Source organism: Canis lupus, chromosome 13 (assembly GCF_003254725.2).
Source record: "Canis lupus dingo isolate Sandy chromosome 13, ASM325472v2, whole genome shotgun sequence".
Classification (NCBI taxonomy): Eukaryota; Metazoa; Chordata; class Mammalia; order Carnivora; family Canidae; genus Canis; species Canis lupus.
Window position 1 is genome coordinate 10,166,554 of NC_064255.1, and position 17,259 is coordinate 10,183,812.

Below are 17,259 nucleotides of genomic sequence, written 5' to 3' on the forward strand. Positions count from 1 at the left end.
TGACCTTTAATTTGTGCTTAATCATATGTATTAACAAACAAGAAATAAAAGGATCAAAAGTAATATAGCTACACCGAGAATATTGGTAGGGAAAGGGAGCAAGAAGAGCTTTATTTTTTGCTTTATTGTTCAAATTATGGGTAATAGCAAAATTGGATATGGTTATGCATATCAGGTAACAAATAGTAATTTATGATAAGAAACAACTAAATTATGTTAAGGTCATGACTCAATTTAGAATTAAAATTCAAGATGGCATTTTGAGTTTGCCATTTTCCAAGTTAAAAATAGACTTGTAGATGTTAGAAAGAATTAAATATATACTTGGCTTTATAAGTGCCCTTTTATTTCTGCCTTTGAAAGAAATTTTAATTACATAATGGCAAAATAAAAAGCAGCAAAATGACAGGGCTTAGTAATAAAATAGGAAGTTCTCATTTATAGCTTTTCTATATGAAATTAAAGGCTAAGTTTGTAATTTAGCTCAGCAATATTTAGTTTTAAGAAACCAAAATTAAGAAATTTCCCACCAAATTTAATCCACTCTTCACTATTTCATTTGTAAGTTGTATTTGAGAATTTGTAAAGCAAGTGGTTGAGAATACTGCTTCTAAAATTAGTCAGCCTGGGTCCACCTCTCAACAATATCACTTACGAGTGCTGCAGCTATAAGATTTCGTCTCTCTGTGCTTCAGTAAAACTGGAATGCTATTAGTGTCTATTTCAGAATTACTGTAAGAATTAGATGAGTTCCATTAGATTACGTATGCATAAGTACTTAGAGTGGAGTGGAACTGGCTGAAAGTAAATACTATATAAAAGATATTTAAAAAATAGATATTACAAAGGAATGAAAAGTGTATTTAGATGTACAGAACATAAAAAATACTTTGCAGAACCTTCTCTAAAGAAATCTCTGTATCATCCAAATCCAAGAGAATTTGGGAGAGACGAGCCTTTTCTATACCACCTGTGGGATCTTGTACTATTGATATGCCCTCAATTTCCCCTGGCTTCCTTTCCCTACAGTTCCTTTCCTGGGTCTTTTTGGGGTTGTGGGTTTCTGCATCCACTCACTATCATGAAAAACAATTTTATTCTCCTGTTTTCTAGACACTTCCATTTTATCTTTTAATTTTTTAATTTTTTAAAAAGAGATGATTTTTTACAGAGAGAGAGAGCTGAGGGTGGGGAGGGGCAAAGGGAGAGGGAGAGAGAGTCACAGGCAGACTCTATGCTAAGTGTGAAGCCCGATTTGGGGTTCAGTCTCACAACCTTGAGATCACAACCTGAGCCAAAATCAAGAGTCAGACACTTAACTGACTGTGCCACCCAGGTGCCCCCATCTGTCTTTTAATTTTTTTTTAAATTTATGATAGTCATACACAGAGAGAGAGAGAGAGAGAGAAAGGCAGAGACACAGGCAGAGGGAGAAGCAGGCCCCATGCACCAGGAGCCCGACGTGGGACTCGATCCCGGGTCTCCAGGATCGCGCCCTGGGCCAAAGGTAGGCGCTAAACCGCTGCGCCACCCAGGGATCCCCCCCATCTGTCTTTTAAAAAAATATATTAAATTGCCTAAATATTATACTCATTTTTTTCATTGGATTTTTGTTAACCATTTTTTCCCCTTAAACCCTTGCAATCTAATTTTGATCTTCCCAAAACCTCCCAGTGACTTTCTTACTACCAGCGTCCTTCGTTTCCTGCACATCACCAAGTCCTTTGGGTTCTGCCCTTGTAATGTCTCTTCCATCGTCTTTCCATGCTCTCAGTTTAATTTAGACACCTGGAATTTAGACATCAGCTCCCTATCTGGACTACATTCCTCTATTTTCTCCCCCTCACGAATTCATTCTGCATTAATTTGTTGAATCAATCAAACACTGTTACTGAGTTGTTACAGGTACTGTACGAAGTGCTCAGCATACAAATGACTTAATCTTTAGGTGCCTTACCTGGAGGAGCAGCCAGGTAGCAGAAAGGACACAGAAGCAGACAGGATGGCAGTAGCAGACTTGATGGGACTGCAGTGTGGGAACAGGGCTCACTGACAGGGCGTCAGACAGAATGTACTGGGAATCCAGGAAAAAGGCTGGGAAAAGTTGAGAGAGGTAGCTTTTTACCTGACAATGTGACATAGTCATTTGAATTGGTATTTAAAGAGGGAAAAAAGATTTGTTAAGAGACAGTCAAAAGGGAATGTCAGGAAGACACAGAAATAACTCCCCTAAGCTTACCCCTGTTGACTGCACCAACCGTACTTTAGTAGATAATATACCAGCAGGCACTGACACATGTCTCCTGAAAGTCAGGGGCACTTTCTACTTGGCATCCCTGGCTCTGTGCCTAGAAGACAGGTGGGACATTCAGCAAATATTTGCTGAATGACAAAATACATGAATGAGTATGGTAGAATTGACAAGCTCTTTGGCTGTGGCTGGACTGGATTTGGAGGTGTATTGATGAAGTGGTAGAAATAAGACCTCCTAAATTTCACCTTGGTCATTTCTTTTCCTGACTCAGGAACCTCCAATGGCCTCCCTCTGAATGGGTTTCTCAATCTGAGCGCTGCTGGCACTTTGGACCTGATAAGCCTTTCTGTGTGGGGCTGCCCTGTGTATTATAGGATGTTTAGAAATATCCTTAGTTGCACCCCACAAGATGCCAGTAGCACCCTCTGATTTGTGACCACCAAAAATGTATCCAGGCATTGCCAAATGTCTCATGGGGGTTATAATCATCCTCAGTTGAGAAACATTGAGTGTGATCTTCAAAGTTATAAATGAATAGTTCTTTTATAAAAAAAAAAAGATTTATTTATTTATTTATGATAGACACACACACACACACACACACACACAGAGAGGCAGAGACACAGGAGGAGGGAGAAGCAGGCTCCATACCAGGAGCCCGACATGGGACTCGATCCTGGGACTCCAGGATCACGCCCTGGGCCAAAGGCAGGCGCTAAACCGCTCAGCCACCCAGGGATCCCCATGAATAGTTCTTTTAAATACCTTATAGGAATTAGTACCATTCTCTGAACAACTGTAGCATGTGGAGAATATTTATTTGAAATGCGTTTGTAAAATTTATTCAGTTACCCTAAGAGTTAAAGACAATCTTCAAATTCCTCTTTGGAATATTGTGTGACATTCAAAAATTTCCTATTTTACAGATGAAGTGTTCAGAGAGCATAAGACAAATGCATCAAAATAAGATTATGTTGATTTAGATTAACTTTGAAAGTTTTTTTTTGTTAAATTTTTTACAGACACAGTCAACAAGAGAATGAAAAGAGGACTATTGCATCTGTATCTGCTGATGGCACAAACATATTGCTAACTAATCCACTGAATTACACACACTTAGGAACCACTGTCACGCTCCCTGATGGAACCTTGTTTGAAGCGAGAGCAGAAGTTGGAATTCTTACAAGAAATATTTTAATAAGAGGATCTGATCATGTGGAGTGGAGTAACAAAATACCAGCATGTCCTGATGGATTTGACACTGGTAATTTCAGCAGCCAGAGTGTGTCAACTTAAATTGTTTCCAGACATTGCAAAAGTGTGTTCTGCAGGAGCAAAATCACCCCCAGTGAAAATTTCCAGGCTAGGTTATGCTCTAGTTATAAATAAGCCCTAAATGGCAGGGATTTAAAATGAGAAAGATTTCTCATTCATGCTGCACGTGTCCAATATGCTCATTGTAACGATTCTAGGATGTAGGCTGATGGAGGCTTCACTTCAGCATGAAGTGCTATGATCTCTTGGACAGAAGTAATGTCATGGCTGGTGAGTCAAGCAACAGGAGTTAATTACTTTGGTCCTGAAGTGACATGTGTCTCTTCCACTCAGGTGTCATTACACAGAACTGATTCCATGGCTATGCTTAACTTTCCACAGTTCTTATATGTGTGCCTATGTGTGTGTGTGCATGTGTGTATGTAGATAGGTAGGTAGGTAGTAGGTAGATAGATAATTTTATGTAATAACTAATATCATTACAATCAGATATGAAGTTAAATACTAACAAAAGCTTAAATATAGCCTTTCCTTCAATGGGATATATGAGACAAAGCTCTCTGGATTCAGTGTCTAACAATTTACATTCTGATTCCAGTTCATGAAACCTAACTAAGAATATTTCCTGTTCCACCCAGTTATTATAGTTTTAGGACTTAAGTGACAAAATGTATATTCTAGTGCTACACAAATGTAAGATTGCATTATGGTAATCCCCAAATCATGGGGCAAAGCTTCAGAGATAAGACAAAATGTCCTCGTCAGCATTCATTCAACCATTAAAATATGTATATAGTTGTATCTTTGAAAAATTCTAAAAAAAAAAAAATTCTGTCATAAGTACTTTAGGGAATGCAAAGGTGAACGAGACAAGGTACTTAACTTTCTTACTATCTAGAGAAGGAAATGATGTGAATGCAAATAATTATATCCCAGGATGAGGTTAAAATTATATATGACTAAAAAGATACAATTAGGTATGGATGAAAATCTTAATATAATTAAAAGATTTTGCCATAGTTTTTCTTTATGATGTCTTAAAAAATATTTTTAAAGGTGAATTTACGACACAGACATGCTTCCAAGGAAAGTTTGGAGAAGAAACAGGAAGTGACCAGTTTGGAGGCTGCATTATGTTTCATGCTCCCATACCTAGTGCTAACATGGTAATTGGAAGAATAGAATATGTAGAGGTAAGAGGCATCATTGTTAACTCACAATGGTTTGTCGAAGGTTATGCATACAATAAAAAAGCACTGAACTCCTGCTGTTTGTTGTATGGTGCTTATAATCTAGTAGAGGAGACAGATAAGGAAACAGGCAAATTTGATACACCCAGTTATTCACCCATTTAATCATGCCAAAATTTTGTTTCTCAGTTTTTCTCACACCTCACATCAAATTCATCAGCAAGCTCTAACCACGCTACCCACAAGATACAATGACCTGCATCCACTGTCTCCACCACTGCCACTCAATCCCTCACCTAAGTCACCGTCCCCTCTAACCTAGATGACTATGATTTTCTCCTAACTGATCATCCTGCATCCACTCTTTTTCCAAGAGAATCTCCACACCAAAGCCAAATAAAAACTTTAAATTATGAATCTTGCTGCACTCTGTTGAATGGCTTCATATTACACCTAAAACAAAAAGCCCAAGTCCTTTCCATAGGACCCACACGATCTGTTCCCCAGATGGCCTCTGACTTTATCTTTTATGATTTTACCCTCCTTGTATTAACAGACCACATCAGGCATATTTCTGTGTCAGGTTCTTTGCACTTGCTCTTCATTATGCTTGAAATTCTCTACCAAATTCTTGTATAGTTCACATTCATTTCAAGTCAGGTGTCATCTCAAAGGTTTTCTCTCAAGAGAGGCCTTTTCTCACCCTCTATTTGAAATAACTGCCCAGGGATCCCTGGGTGGTGCAGCGGTTTGGTGCCTGCCTTTGGCCCAGGGCGCGATCCTGGAGACCCGGGATCGAATCCCACGTCGGGCTCCCAGTGCATGGAGCCTGCTTCTTCCTCTGCCTGCGTCTCTGCCTCTCTCTCTCTCTCTCTCTCTCTCTCTCTGTGTGACTATCATAAATAAATAAAAATTTAAAAAAAAAAAAAAAAAGAAATAACTGCCCAAAGCGGTTTTCCTTTATTCACTCGTAACTCCTGACATTTATCTATTTTCCATCTCTCCCTCTAGAACATAAACTCAATTAGTTCCAAGATTTTGTCTTTCTGGTTTTCTGCTGATTCTCATGTGGCTGAAACAGTGTTTGGCATATGACAGGTTCTCAACTGATTGTTAATCGAACCAATATATAAATAAATGCATAAATATACAAATTATCCCCAAGACATTTGGAGCCCCTCTGTATCTTACTTATATTCAATCCATATAGTCGGAGTTTAGCATAGTTTTTTGTCAAGTATTCAGCAAAAGGGAGGAAGGAAGGATGGGAAGAAAGGAGGGAGAGGCTGTAGGAGAGAAAGTGAGGGTTAGTAAACTCCATAAATACATTACACTGGGATCACCTAAGTTGCAAATAACATAATTGAGGGTGATAGAGTCAACATCTGTATTTTATGAAACTCCCTAACTCCTAAAACTTGTTACACATATGTGACATATGGAGATACGGGACTGAGTGAGGTTGCCAGGGTCAAACTGTGTATTAATGATTAGTAATAGTTAATTTTTAATGTTTAGATGAAGAATGAAAATAAATAGGTACCCTAACATTTTATTTCTTAACCTTATGGGATCATATTACACACACTCTCACACACTGGCATCCTCTGTATTAAATACTAGGTCATAGACCTATTGAAAAAAAAGCACAGCACAGTGGTAAATAATAGCACCAAGTGTAGAATCGCACCACCTTGGGTTTAAATGGAGTTTTATAACCATGAAGAAGATATTTAGCCTTTGTAAACTTCAATTTATTCATCTATAAAATGAAATTGACACCTGGCTACTTCATAGGATTGTGGTAATGACTGTGATCATGCATATATGACACAGCACAATATCTGGCACATGGCAAACATTCAAAAATGTCTTATTATATAAGAATCAAAGTGAAAGAGAAAAATAAGTTTTTGAGAGGTTTTATTTTGCTAAACATGGAAGTCTAGTAATAGACTGAGGCAAAAAGCAGAAGATTCAAAGATGGCTTTTGTTCATTCATTCATTTGGTAACAAGTATGGGCTATTATATATAGAATAAAACAATGTGGGCTGAAGGTCACATAACATTTTTGAATCATAAACATGAACAATATGGGAGATATAAGTGTATTAATAATAATTATTATAAAGTTGGAGATTTGTTTGAAACAAGAAAATGTAAGCCAGGCAAATTATGAGTCTGTGTGTGCACTAAATAGCTATGATTTCTGGGCTTGACAGATATTCCATGCTGGCCAGGCATTCCGGTTGGGGCGATATCCAATACATTGGCACCTGCTTGGAGATTTACAGTTTAAATCTTATGTAAAAGGCTGTGCAATTCACCAGACCTATAACAGAGCTGTTACTATCCATAACACACATCACCTGCTGGTTGAGCGGAATATTATATATGATATCAAGGGTGGAGCATTTTTTATAGAAGATGGTATTGAACATGGCAATATTTTGCAATATAACTTGGCAGTATTTGTGCAGCAAAGTACTAGTCTTCTAAATGATGATGTGACCCCAGCTGCATTTTGGGTAACCAACCCAAACAATACCATACGACACAATGCAGCTGCTGGTGGCACTCATTTTGGCTTTTGGTACCGAATGAACAACCACCCTGATGGGCCATCTTATGACCGAAACATTTGCCAAAAAAGAGTTCCTCTTGGAGAATTCTTTAACAACACTGTTCATTCGCAAGGTTGGTTTGGACTGTGGATATTTGAAGAATATTTCCCCATGCAAACAGGATCTTGTACTTCTACAGTGCCAGTGCCTGCAATCTTCAGTTCACTTACTACTTGGAATTGTGAAAAAGGAGCTGAATGGGTCAATGGAGGTGCCCTTCAGTTCCATAACTTTGTGATGGTAAATAACTTTGAGGCTGGAATTGAGACCAAGAGGATTCTTGCTCCTTATGTTGGAGGATGGGGTGAAACCAATGGAGCAGTGATTAAAAATGCCAAAATAGTTGGTCATCTCGATGAACTGGGAATGGGGTCTGTATTTTGCACAAGGAAAGGCCTGGTTCTCCCATTCAGTGAAGGCTTGACTGTATCTTCTGTACACTTTATGAACTTTGACCGTCCCAACTGCGTAGCTTTGGGAGTGACGTCCATCACTGGAGTTTGTAATGAAAGGTGTGGAGGCTGGAGTGCAAAATTTGTCGACATCCAGTATTTTCACACACCAAACAAGGCTGGTTTTCGATGGGAACATGAAGTGGTTCTGGTTGATGTTGATGGCTCACTTACAGGTAAACATTATGTCCCATTTCTGATAAGATACATTGCACATATATTTGTGTGAACACAGAGAGTTGAACCATCAAAGCAGACTCACATGAATCACAGATCTTATCCAGCACCAGACTTTGCAAATGATTTAAGGACACAGGTCAACACTAGGCAGAGATGAGACATTCTTTTCTGGAAGAGACCTAAATTGTCAAATGTAGCCTCCCCAAATATCCTTTGTCTTGTCTTTGCACTTTGGTTTGGAATTAAGAGCAAATTTTGAGCAATATTTATGGAAACATTGACTACAAAAAGAAATCATTTCTATTTTAGAAACTTTTCATTGTATATTCAGTTAATTATACAGATAAGAAACTATTTACATGATTATCCAAGCCAGTCATGCCCCATAAATGTATATATTCCAGCCAGTCATGCCTCATAAATGTATATATTCCAGGTTTATTTACATAAGCAATGTAGGCAGACTGGATATATCCTACTAAAATAGGGGAAAGGAATAAGTTACAGGCTTGCTGTTAACCCTTTTCTTTCCAATCTAAATTCTGAATTTGAAATTAGTTCAAAGAATATGTTAACCATAGTACAAAATTCAACATAATTTGTTAGTACAATGCTAATTTTTTTTACCATTTCAAGTTTGGAATATGCTACGTTTTCTGTAAATACTCATAATTTCCAGAATTTAGTATCTTTACACATTTTAAATGATAAGACTTATCTAAATAAGATAGCAAGGATCATGTGTGTGATTCCACATAGTACTTTGAGATAATTGAAAAGTAAATACAGATATTGACAGTTTACTTTTGAAAAACTTTGTAAGATGCAAGAAGATTCATCTCAATAATCAGACAGACTAAGTTCTCAACTACATTTTTTGACCTTTGTCTCCTATTGTGGCTTTTTTTTTTTAAACATTGAGGAATTTTTTAAAATTTAAATTCAATTAATTAACCTATAGCATATTATTAGTTTCAGAGGTAGAGCTCAGTGATTCATCAATTGTAAATAACACCCAATGCTCATTACATCACATGCCCTGCTTTTGCCCAACACCCAGTTACCCCATCCTGCCACGCCCTCCCCCTAATCGTGGCTTTAAGAAGGAGAACATTTGGATGGTTCTACTATAAAAAACTTTGTGTAACTTTTATCAGTTTATCTAATTCAGCTTAGATATTTAGTATTAGTTGGCAATCCATTGGCGAAGAGTATGGAAGAGTATGGACTCTATGGTCAGACTGCCTGGATTTGAATCCTTTTGTGTGTCCTTGAGCAAGTTACTTATCCTACTTCCCATCCCCTATTGGGCTCTCTGGGTGCTTCAGATCCTGTGTTTCAGCTTTATCTACAATAAGCTCCCTGACTAGAGAGCCCACTGCAAAGCCTCTGCACGAGGTCCTCTTGCCCCTGCAAAAAAAAAAAAAAAAAAAAAAAAAAAGTACCAGAACCTTTAGATTTTGTTATGTGTACTATGGGTCACAGTAGCTATATGTTGTAGACAGTTCAGGGTTTTGTTTTATTTTTTAGTTTTCTCACATGATATAGGAAACATGTAGTTTATGTCCATATCCTAGGTCACAGAGGACACACCGTCATTCCACACAGCTCATTGCTGGACCCTTCTCACTGTAGTCAGGAAGCTGAGTGGAGCATTGGATTCCCTGGGGCTGTCTGTGACACTACAGTCAGCTTCCACCGTTTGGCATTCAACAAACCTTCTCCAGTAACTCTGCTAGAAAAGGATGTGGTTCTCTCAGACTCTTTTGGTAAGTGAAATATAATAGTTCAAGCCACTAACTTAAATATGGTTTTTGGTTTTCGTCATCTTTTTAAGTTGTCACTAATTGTTTGGAACATAGAAAAAGGCACAATATATATTCTGTAACCAGGCAGGAAACAAATAACACACCCAAAATGGGCATGTGAGGAGTCGTGAATAAATGTATGGACTAGCATGATGTTCTGCTGCTCAAGGAACCTCCAGACAATATTACAACAGAGAATAGAAAAGTTGACATAGTTGACTGGAACAGGACAGTAAAAGAATACCATCAACTCTGCCAGTGAAGACAGACCCTTTTGATTATCTTTGTTGATTGAAATGGGGTGGGGAAACATTTGCTAGGTCAGTGGCTGTACACCGGGTCCAGGGATTGTTGACTTACTCATTTGTTCCAGTTAAGATACCATATTTGGAATACCAGATGAGCTTGACATCATTAACAGACTTGGTTACATTAATTTGCTGTCATTATTTATGACCCATTTGGCATTTACACCAGCCAGACAAGAAAGTTAAATGGGGATGTGCCTGTTGGTTGAGAAATACAGGAGCACACTGAGGACCCCTACTCACTCACAGGGAGAGAGTCAGGAATAAGTGGCCCATTTCACATTCCTTCTTGCCTCTCTTCTTGTGCTTCCCATAGTGCAAACTCATGGAGAATGGCGAAAAATGGATCTACAGGGAAAACAATAAGTATGCGGCACCTCTTCTATCATTTATTATGATGTCATCAGTTATTATATTTAATTTTAAAACGTTCTTACTAGAGTTTCTTCCTCCTATGAATTGAAAGAGCCATACACCTACTCTCTGGGTAATGATTAATACCCACTGTCCCAGTGACTTAATGATATGAACCTGACAGCCATTTCTTTTCTTGTGATAACCAGATGACTGGATTGGAGTTCCACTACTTAAACTTTTAGAGACTATGATACAATAAGCGGTATTTTAAGCAGAGTATCTATGAATTTTTTCTAACAAGCTAAAACTAAAATTAATTAAAACATCAAAAGCAAATGGGGTTATTTTATCTGGTAAGGTAATATGTTAGCATTTCCCATTACTAAGGTTCCAGGTCATAAAATACTTATGATAAAAATTTTAATCATATCTCCAAATACTTTATGACCAACATATGAAAAGACCGAACGTTAGCTTTTTATAAAACATGGTCTAAGATAATTTTACAGAGGACTCCGAGATATACAACCAGCCTAGGTAAATTATTTTAAATACAGCATGATAAAAAAATATAAATACCTTACTCTATTAATTTTAAGGAGTAATATTTAAACATTTTAAGCCTCTAGGGCTTATTTTTTTTGTCCTTGTTGGGCTTTCTTGCTGTTGTTAGTGGTGGTGGTAGTGATGATTTTAGAGAGAAATTTTTATTTGTGTTTTTATTTTTGAATCAAGAAGTCTAATACTTCTGAATTTATGAAATTGTAGCTTTCTTGTGAAGTCTTTCTGTGCCTTTTTGCCTGATCCTTTCAGGAAGAAGATTTTTATTTATTACTAAATTGAACATCTTGGTGGAAAGATCTATAAATTTATCTTTCTGTCACCCACATAACTCAATACAAGACATGGCAAATAGTGGGAACTCAGTATTGAATTGCAGTGGAATTAGTTGTAGTTCTTGGACCAAATTACAGAGTAGAGAAAACATCACACAAGGTATTTTTCCTTTTTAATGTGACATGAAAAATAGGTCATCTTTCTTAGTCAAGAAATTTGACTATTTTATCTCCATTAAAGCCAAATAAAATGATTTAGTATTAAAAATTAAAAACAGAAAAAAAGGATCACTTGTTTTAATTATATATATATATATTTAAATGAATCAAAAATTCAACAAATATACTAGAACAGTGGGAAATAAGATTTGGTTAAACTTTACACTTATCTATAGATATCTTTATTAAAGTATCTTATGCATGATGATGTGTGTATCTTTACATATATATGTATGAATATATGTATCTCTATGAATATATATGTAAAGTTAGACCAGATGGCAAATTAATTTGAGACACTTACTATTAGTGATAGTATAGACAGATGGCAAATTAATTTGAGACACTTACTCTTAATGATACTATTTTTTTAAAAAATATCAACTTCAAATTTCAGTCTAAGATGCTTAAAATCAGCATACTGAAAATGAGTGCTTCTGAAAAAAATTAAGGAAACACAAATAACTATGAAAAATGACAATTAGGTTTTTCTTTAAGGGCAGCCCGAGTAGCTCTGCGGTTTAGCACTGCCTTTGGCCCAGGGCGTGATCCTAGAGACCTGAGATCGAGTCCCATGTAGGGCTCCCTGCATGGAGCCTGCTTCTCCCTCTGCCTGTGTCTCTGCCTCTCTCTCTCTCTCTCTCTCTCTCTCTCTCTCTGTATCTCATGAATAAATAAATAAAATCTTAAAAAAAAGATTTATCCATTTTAGAGAGAAATATTGAGTATGAATGGGGAAGGACAGAGGAACAAAGAGAATTCTAAGCAGACTCCATGCCCAGAGTGGAGCCTGACACAGGACTCAGTCTCACCACCCTGAGATCATGATCTGAGCTGAAGTCGAGAGTCAGATGCTTAACTGACTGAGCCACTCAGGTACCCCACAATTCATTTTATTTATAAAAGAGAATTATCAAGTGCTCCAGTGGTGCAGTTAGTGCATGGTACTTATAAAAGAGAATTATCAAGGAAGTTTAGGTTAAAGTATAATTCCATACATCAGATAACTCCAGTGGAGGTTGGTTCTGTCAAACATAGTGCAGATTCTGGAGGTATTGAGTGATTTTTCATCTATTACTTCATGATAGACTATCCCCAAACTTAATATCTTAAACCTACAATATTGTTTTCCCTCTCATATCTGAGGACTGGTTTGGTTGATCTTGGCTGTGCTCTAGGATGCTCTGCCTGAAGGTGAGGATCCAGTGGGCTCTGCTACTCCCCAAGAGTTGAATTCGGGTTGTTCCATGTGTGTTTATTCCAGAGCACAGGCTGAAGGGAGAGCCGGCTACCTGGGGCCAGGCTCATTACATTGCAGTGGTAGAGGTTCAAGATGGCAAGCTTCATCCAGCAAGCACTTTTCAAACGTTTCTGAATATCATGTCATCCAACATCAACAGATCAGGGATGCCTACTCTGCATTCAGGGAGGGGAGAGGAATGAATATTTGCTGAATAATTCAAATCATCATAGTTCTTCTCATACATTGCAGGTCTTTTGGAACTGTACTTTTTTAGGGTCTCTACTCATGGTGTTTTTAAATGTAATGCTAATTCACAAGCCTGAGAATGAATGAATTTTTTCCTCTTTGAAATTGGAAATTTTTTGCCTTATTCTTCAAAGAAAAAGGACAATAGTTTATTTTATCTTAATCTTTCATCTAGCTTCTTCCCCCTAAATTTGTAAGGGAAGAGTTTGCAAATGTAACATAAATTCAATTAGAGATAAAAAGAGGGAATGGAGAGGAAAAAATAGAATATAGACAATCAATCATAGATCTCTTCTTTATATTGTAAGAAATCTTTTCAGATCCGTAGCTGAAGTTGTCAGGCACTCTTTCATGAATAAAGCATTACCAAATTAAGTAGTTTTTCCCATAACAAGTAATTTTGGTTCCAAGTTTGTCATTCAGAAACCTTAGGGTATCATGGCCAGTGTTCATGGTAAGTCTGGTAGTAGACTAGATTCTTAAGAGCTTTAAATCAAAATTTTCCAGTAGTACTTAGTACTTGTTATACAGATTTTGATTAGCTCACCCAATATGGGATTTTTTAGAATTTATATTTTCATACTCTGCAAATCAAGGATCCTGAAGAATTAAGTTCTTAAAAGAATAGCAACAGAATTCTATTTTAGATCAACGATATTTATAAAGAATTGTATTAATATATTTAAGCACTTTTGTCATAGTAGTCCTAATCATCATCGTGTTTGAATTTTCTCTTTCCCTAAGGAATAAAGACTTCATCTCAGTTGAGAATTCCAAGTGAGAAGGCGTTTTATGTTTCAGTTAAGTGTAATATTAAACATTGGGGCCTTCAGTTAACAAATGACAATTAGAACATAAGTAATGAAATGTTATTCTGACCTCTTTGGAGACTTCCGTAGACTAAGCTAATATTTCACATTTGCACTTGTTCGTAAAAAAGAGGAATTTTCTAGATAGAGGTAGAGATCACTGTTATTTGTTTGTTTTATATTCTGCTACAGGCACAAGCATTGTTCCCTTTCAGAAGAAACGATTGACTCATATGTCTGGATGGATGGCTCTGATTCCAAATGCAAAGCACATTAATTGGTATTTTAAAGATGTAGATCACATAACCAACATATCTTATACATCAACATTCTATGGATTTAAGGTATACAAAAAGCTTTAAAATTCATCTTCTAATAATGATGATTACATATTATGCAAATGCAGCCTAGGTCTTATCCTTATACCAGTTGTTAGACCCAGAATATGCTTCCCTCACATACTGACATGTCCTGCACACACTTCATGACCTACCCTAAATCTAAAAAGCAAGCTAAAAAAAGAAACCTTGTGTAGGAATTAGAATTTGCCATATTCCCATAGTACTAAGCTTGTGTCCTGTATTACCATGATAATAGTATTTTGAGTGCTTATGATATTCCAGGTACCAGTTAAGGGCTTTGTAATTTGTATTTTAAAGTATACCAAACACAGGGCACCTGGGTGGCTCAGTCTATTAAGTGTCTGCCTTTGTCTTGGGTCATGATCCCAGGGTCCTGGAATTAAGCCCCACATCAGGCTCTCTGCTCAGCGGGCGGTCTGCTTGTCCCCCTCCCTCTGTCCTTTCCCTCATGCTGTCTCTCTCTCAAATAAATTTTTAAAAAAAATTTAAATAAAACCCGAAGAAAATAATAGGCCAAGTCCTGTATACCCATCACCTAGTTCTATCTAACATTTAGTGAATATTTACTTTTTTTTTTTTTTTTAAGAAATAAACATTTTCAGAGTGCCTTGGTGGCACAGTCACTTAAGCATCCAACTCTTGGTTTCAGCTCCAGTCATGATCTTAAGGTTGGGAGAGCAAGCCCTGTGTGGGGCTCCATGCTCAGTGCTGACTCTGCTTAAGTCTTTCTCCCCCCTCCCTGTGTGTGCACTCTCTATATATAATCAATAAATACATCTTTAAAAATAAACAAATAAACAAACAAAACAAACAAACATTTTTTTTTTAATTTTTATTTATTTATGATAGAGAGAGAGAGAGAGGCAGAGACCTAGGCAGAGGGAGAAGCAGGCTCCATGCACCGGGAGCCCGACGTGGGATTTGATCCCGGGTCTCCAGGATCGCGCCCTGGGCCAAAGGCAGGCGCTAAACCGCTGCGCCACCCAGGGATCCCAAACAAACATTTTCAATGAAGTGGAAAGCCCCTGTATGGCTTCCCCTGATCTCATTCCTCACTCTAGTAGTAACCAATAAACAATACTTAGCATTGTTTTAAATGTTTTCAGATATTACAGAAATGAAATATTCCTATATATATGTGTGTATACAGAGAGAGTTTCATTGCCTTTGGATAGAATTAGCATTATTGCCACAAACATGTAAAATGTTATTAAACAAAATATGAATGCAACATGACAAACTGAAACCAAAATTTAAGTCTTAATATGAGGGCTAAATATATGTCATCAAAATTAATGTATATTATTCAGGATGTTAACATATACAATGATATTTTGGGGCAAACATTTATAGGAAGAAGACTATGTAATCATATCTCACAACTTTACTCAAAATCCTGATATGTTTAATGTTATTGATATGAGGAATGGTTCTTCAAATCCACTGAGTTGGAATACAAGCAAGAATGGAGACTGGCATCTTGAAGCTAACACAAGTACTCTCTATTACTTGGGTATGTATTCATTAGGCAAAAGTGATTATTTTATCTAACGCTTTGTCTAAAAGGAAAGAAAAAAATGCTTGGTGGGAAAATATGTTATACAGTGCCTTATAGATAGTAGGATTCAAGAATTGTTTGCTGAGTACATGGATTGGAGACTAAATTTATGTTGAAAAAGACCTTGAGGGTTCCCTGGGTGGCGCAGCGGTTTGGCGCCTGCCTTTGGCCCAGGGCGCGATCCCGGAGACCCGGGATCGAATCCCACATCGGGCTCCCAGTGCATGGAGCCTGCTTCTCCCTCTGCCTGTGTCTCTGCCTCTCTCTCTCTCTCTCTGTCTCTTTGTGACTATCATAAATAAATAAAAATTTTAAAAAATTTATAAAAAAAAAAAGAAAGAAAAAGACCTTGAGTTGAATTAAGAACTTACTATGTTTGGAGATAACACCAACACTCTTACACATAGCCCTACAAGTTATTTCACAAAATTAGAGGAAATGAGTAGAAAGGAAGCTATCAAGTATTTTGTTTCCATTTTTACTATTTTATAATTTTGGGAAAATAAAAAATATTTAAGAATAAATTTTGAATTCCAAAATATTTTTTGTAAAGTAATTTTGAATGTATGATTCTCAATAAGACATGTGCATTTCATCAGAATTTTCCATAAATAGTCCATAAATTTGAACTCTATCAAGCTAGTAAAGACTATTTTTAGGAGTGTCTGGGTGGTTTAGTTGGTTAAGCATCTGCCTTTGGCTCAGGTCCTGATTTCAGGGTTCTGGGATCGAGACCTATGTCAGGCTCCCTGCTAAGCAGGAGTCTGCTTCTCCCTCTGTCTGTCCCCCCTGGTTGTGTACTCATTCTTTCTCTCTCTCAAATAAATAAAATCTTTAAAAAAATAAAATAAAGCATATTTTAAAATTGCCATGATTTTGTCTACATTTAAGTTCTTTGATCATATTTAAAGTGCTTTCCTTCACTTTTAGTGTCAGGAAGAAATGATCTTCAGCAGTCTCAGCCCATTTCAGGGACCCTGGATCCTGATGTGAAAGATGTTATTATTAATTTCCAAGCTTACTGCTGCATTCTCCAGGACTGCTTTCCTGTACATCCCCCATCAAGAAAACCAATTCCCAGGAAGCGACCATCCATATATAAGTATATAGGCCTTTTGTTTGTTAATACCTTCAATAGCATTTAACAGAATTCTTTTCACATGTCACTCTCCGGTGAGAAAATAATGCCCTCCTCCTGTACAATGCCTTTTAAGTCACAAAGAACTTCCATACTGATTACTTCACTTGGGCCTTAGACTTGCAGAATGTTAGATATGGATTACTAGACCAACTCCTTTATTATATAGGTAAGAAAGCTGAAGCCAATGGCCTTTAGTGAATTACCCAAAATCACAAAACTTGATGAGACTTCCAGAATAGCACCAGAAACTAAGTCTCCTCATTAATCCAATGCTTTCTTAGCAGGTGGTGTCTCTTTGTCTAGAATAACTGTCATGGTCAGATTTCATAATACAACTTATTTAATTTTATTTCAAATGTTTGATCCCCTAATATATGTTCACTCTGACAGTTAAAA

General features: G+C 37.0%; 1 protein-coding gene across 4 annotated transcripts in view; it reads left to right on the forward strand.

The window, feature by feature from the left end:
- Positions 1 to 17,259, forward strand: part of PKHD1L1 (PKHD1 like 1) — a 147,541-nt gene that overhangs the window by 77,764 nt on the left and 52,518 nt on the right. For all 4 annotated transcript variants that reach the window (XM_025451092.3, XM_025451093.3, XM_025451094.3 and 1 more), the window contains exons 47-53: positions 3,277 to 3,518; positions 4,586 to 4,722; positions 6,943 to 7,972; positions 9,554 to 9,745; positions 13,995 to 14,146; positions 15,518 to 15,677; positions 16,653 to 16,824. In XM_025451092.3, coding sequence (XP_025306877.3) covers positions 3,277 to 3,518; positions 4,586 to 4,722; positions 6,943 to 7,972; positions 9,554 to 9,745; positions 13,995 to 14,146; positions 15,518 to 15,677; positions 16,653 to 16,824 — 2,085 coding nt within the window. The remainder of the gene's footprint in view (positions 1 to 3,276; positions 3,519 to 4,585; positions 4,723 to 6,942; positions 7,973 to 9,553; positions 9,746 to 13,994; positions 14,147 to 15,517; positions 15,678 to 16,652; positions 16,825 to 17,259) is intronic.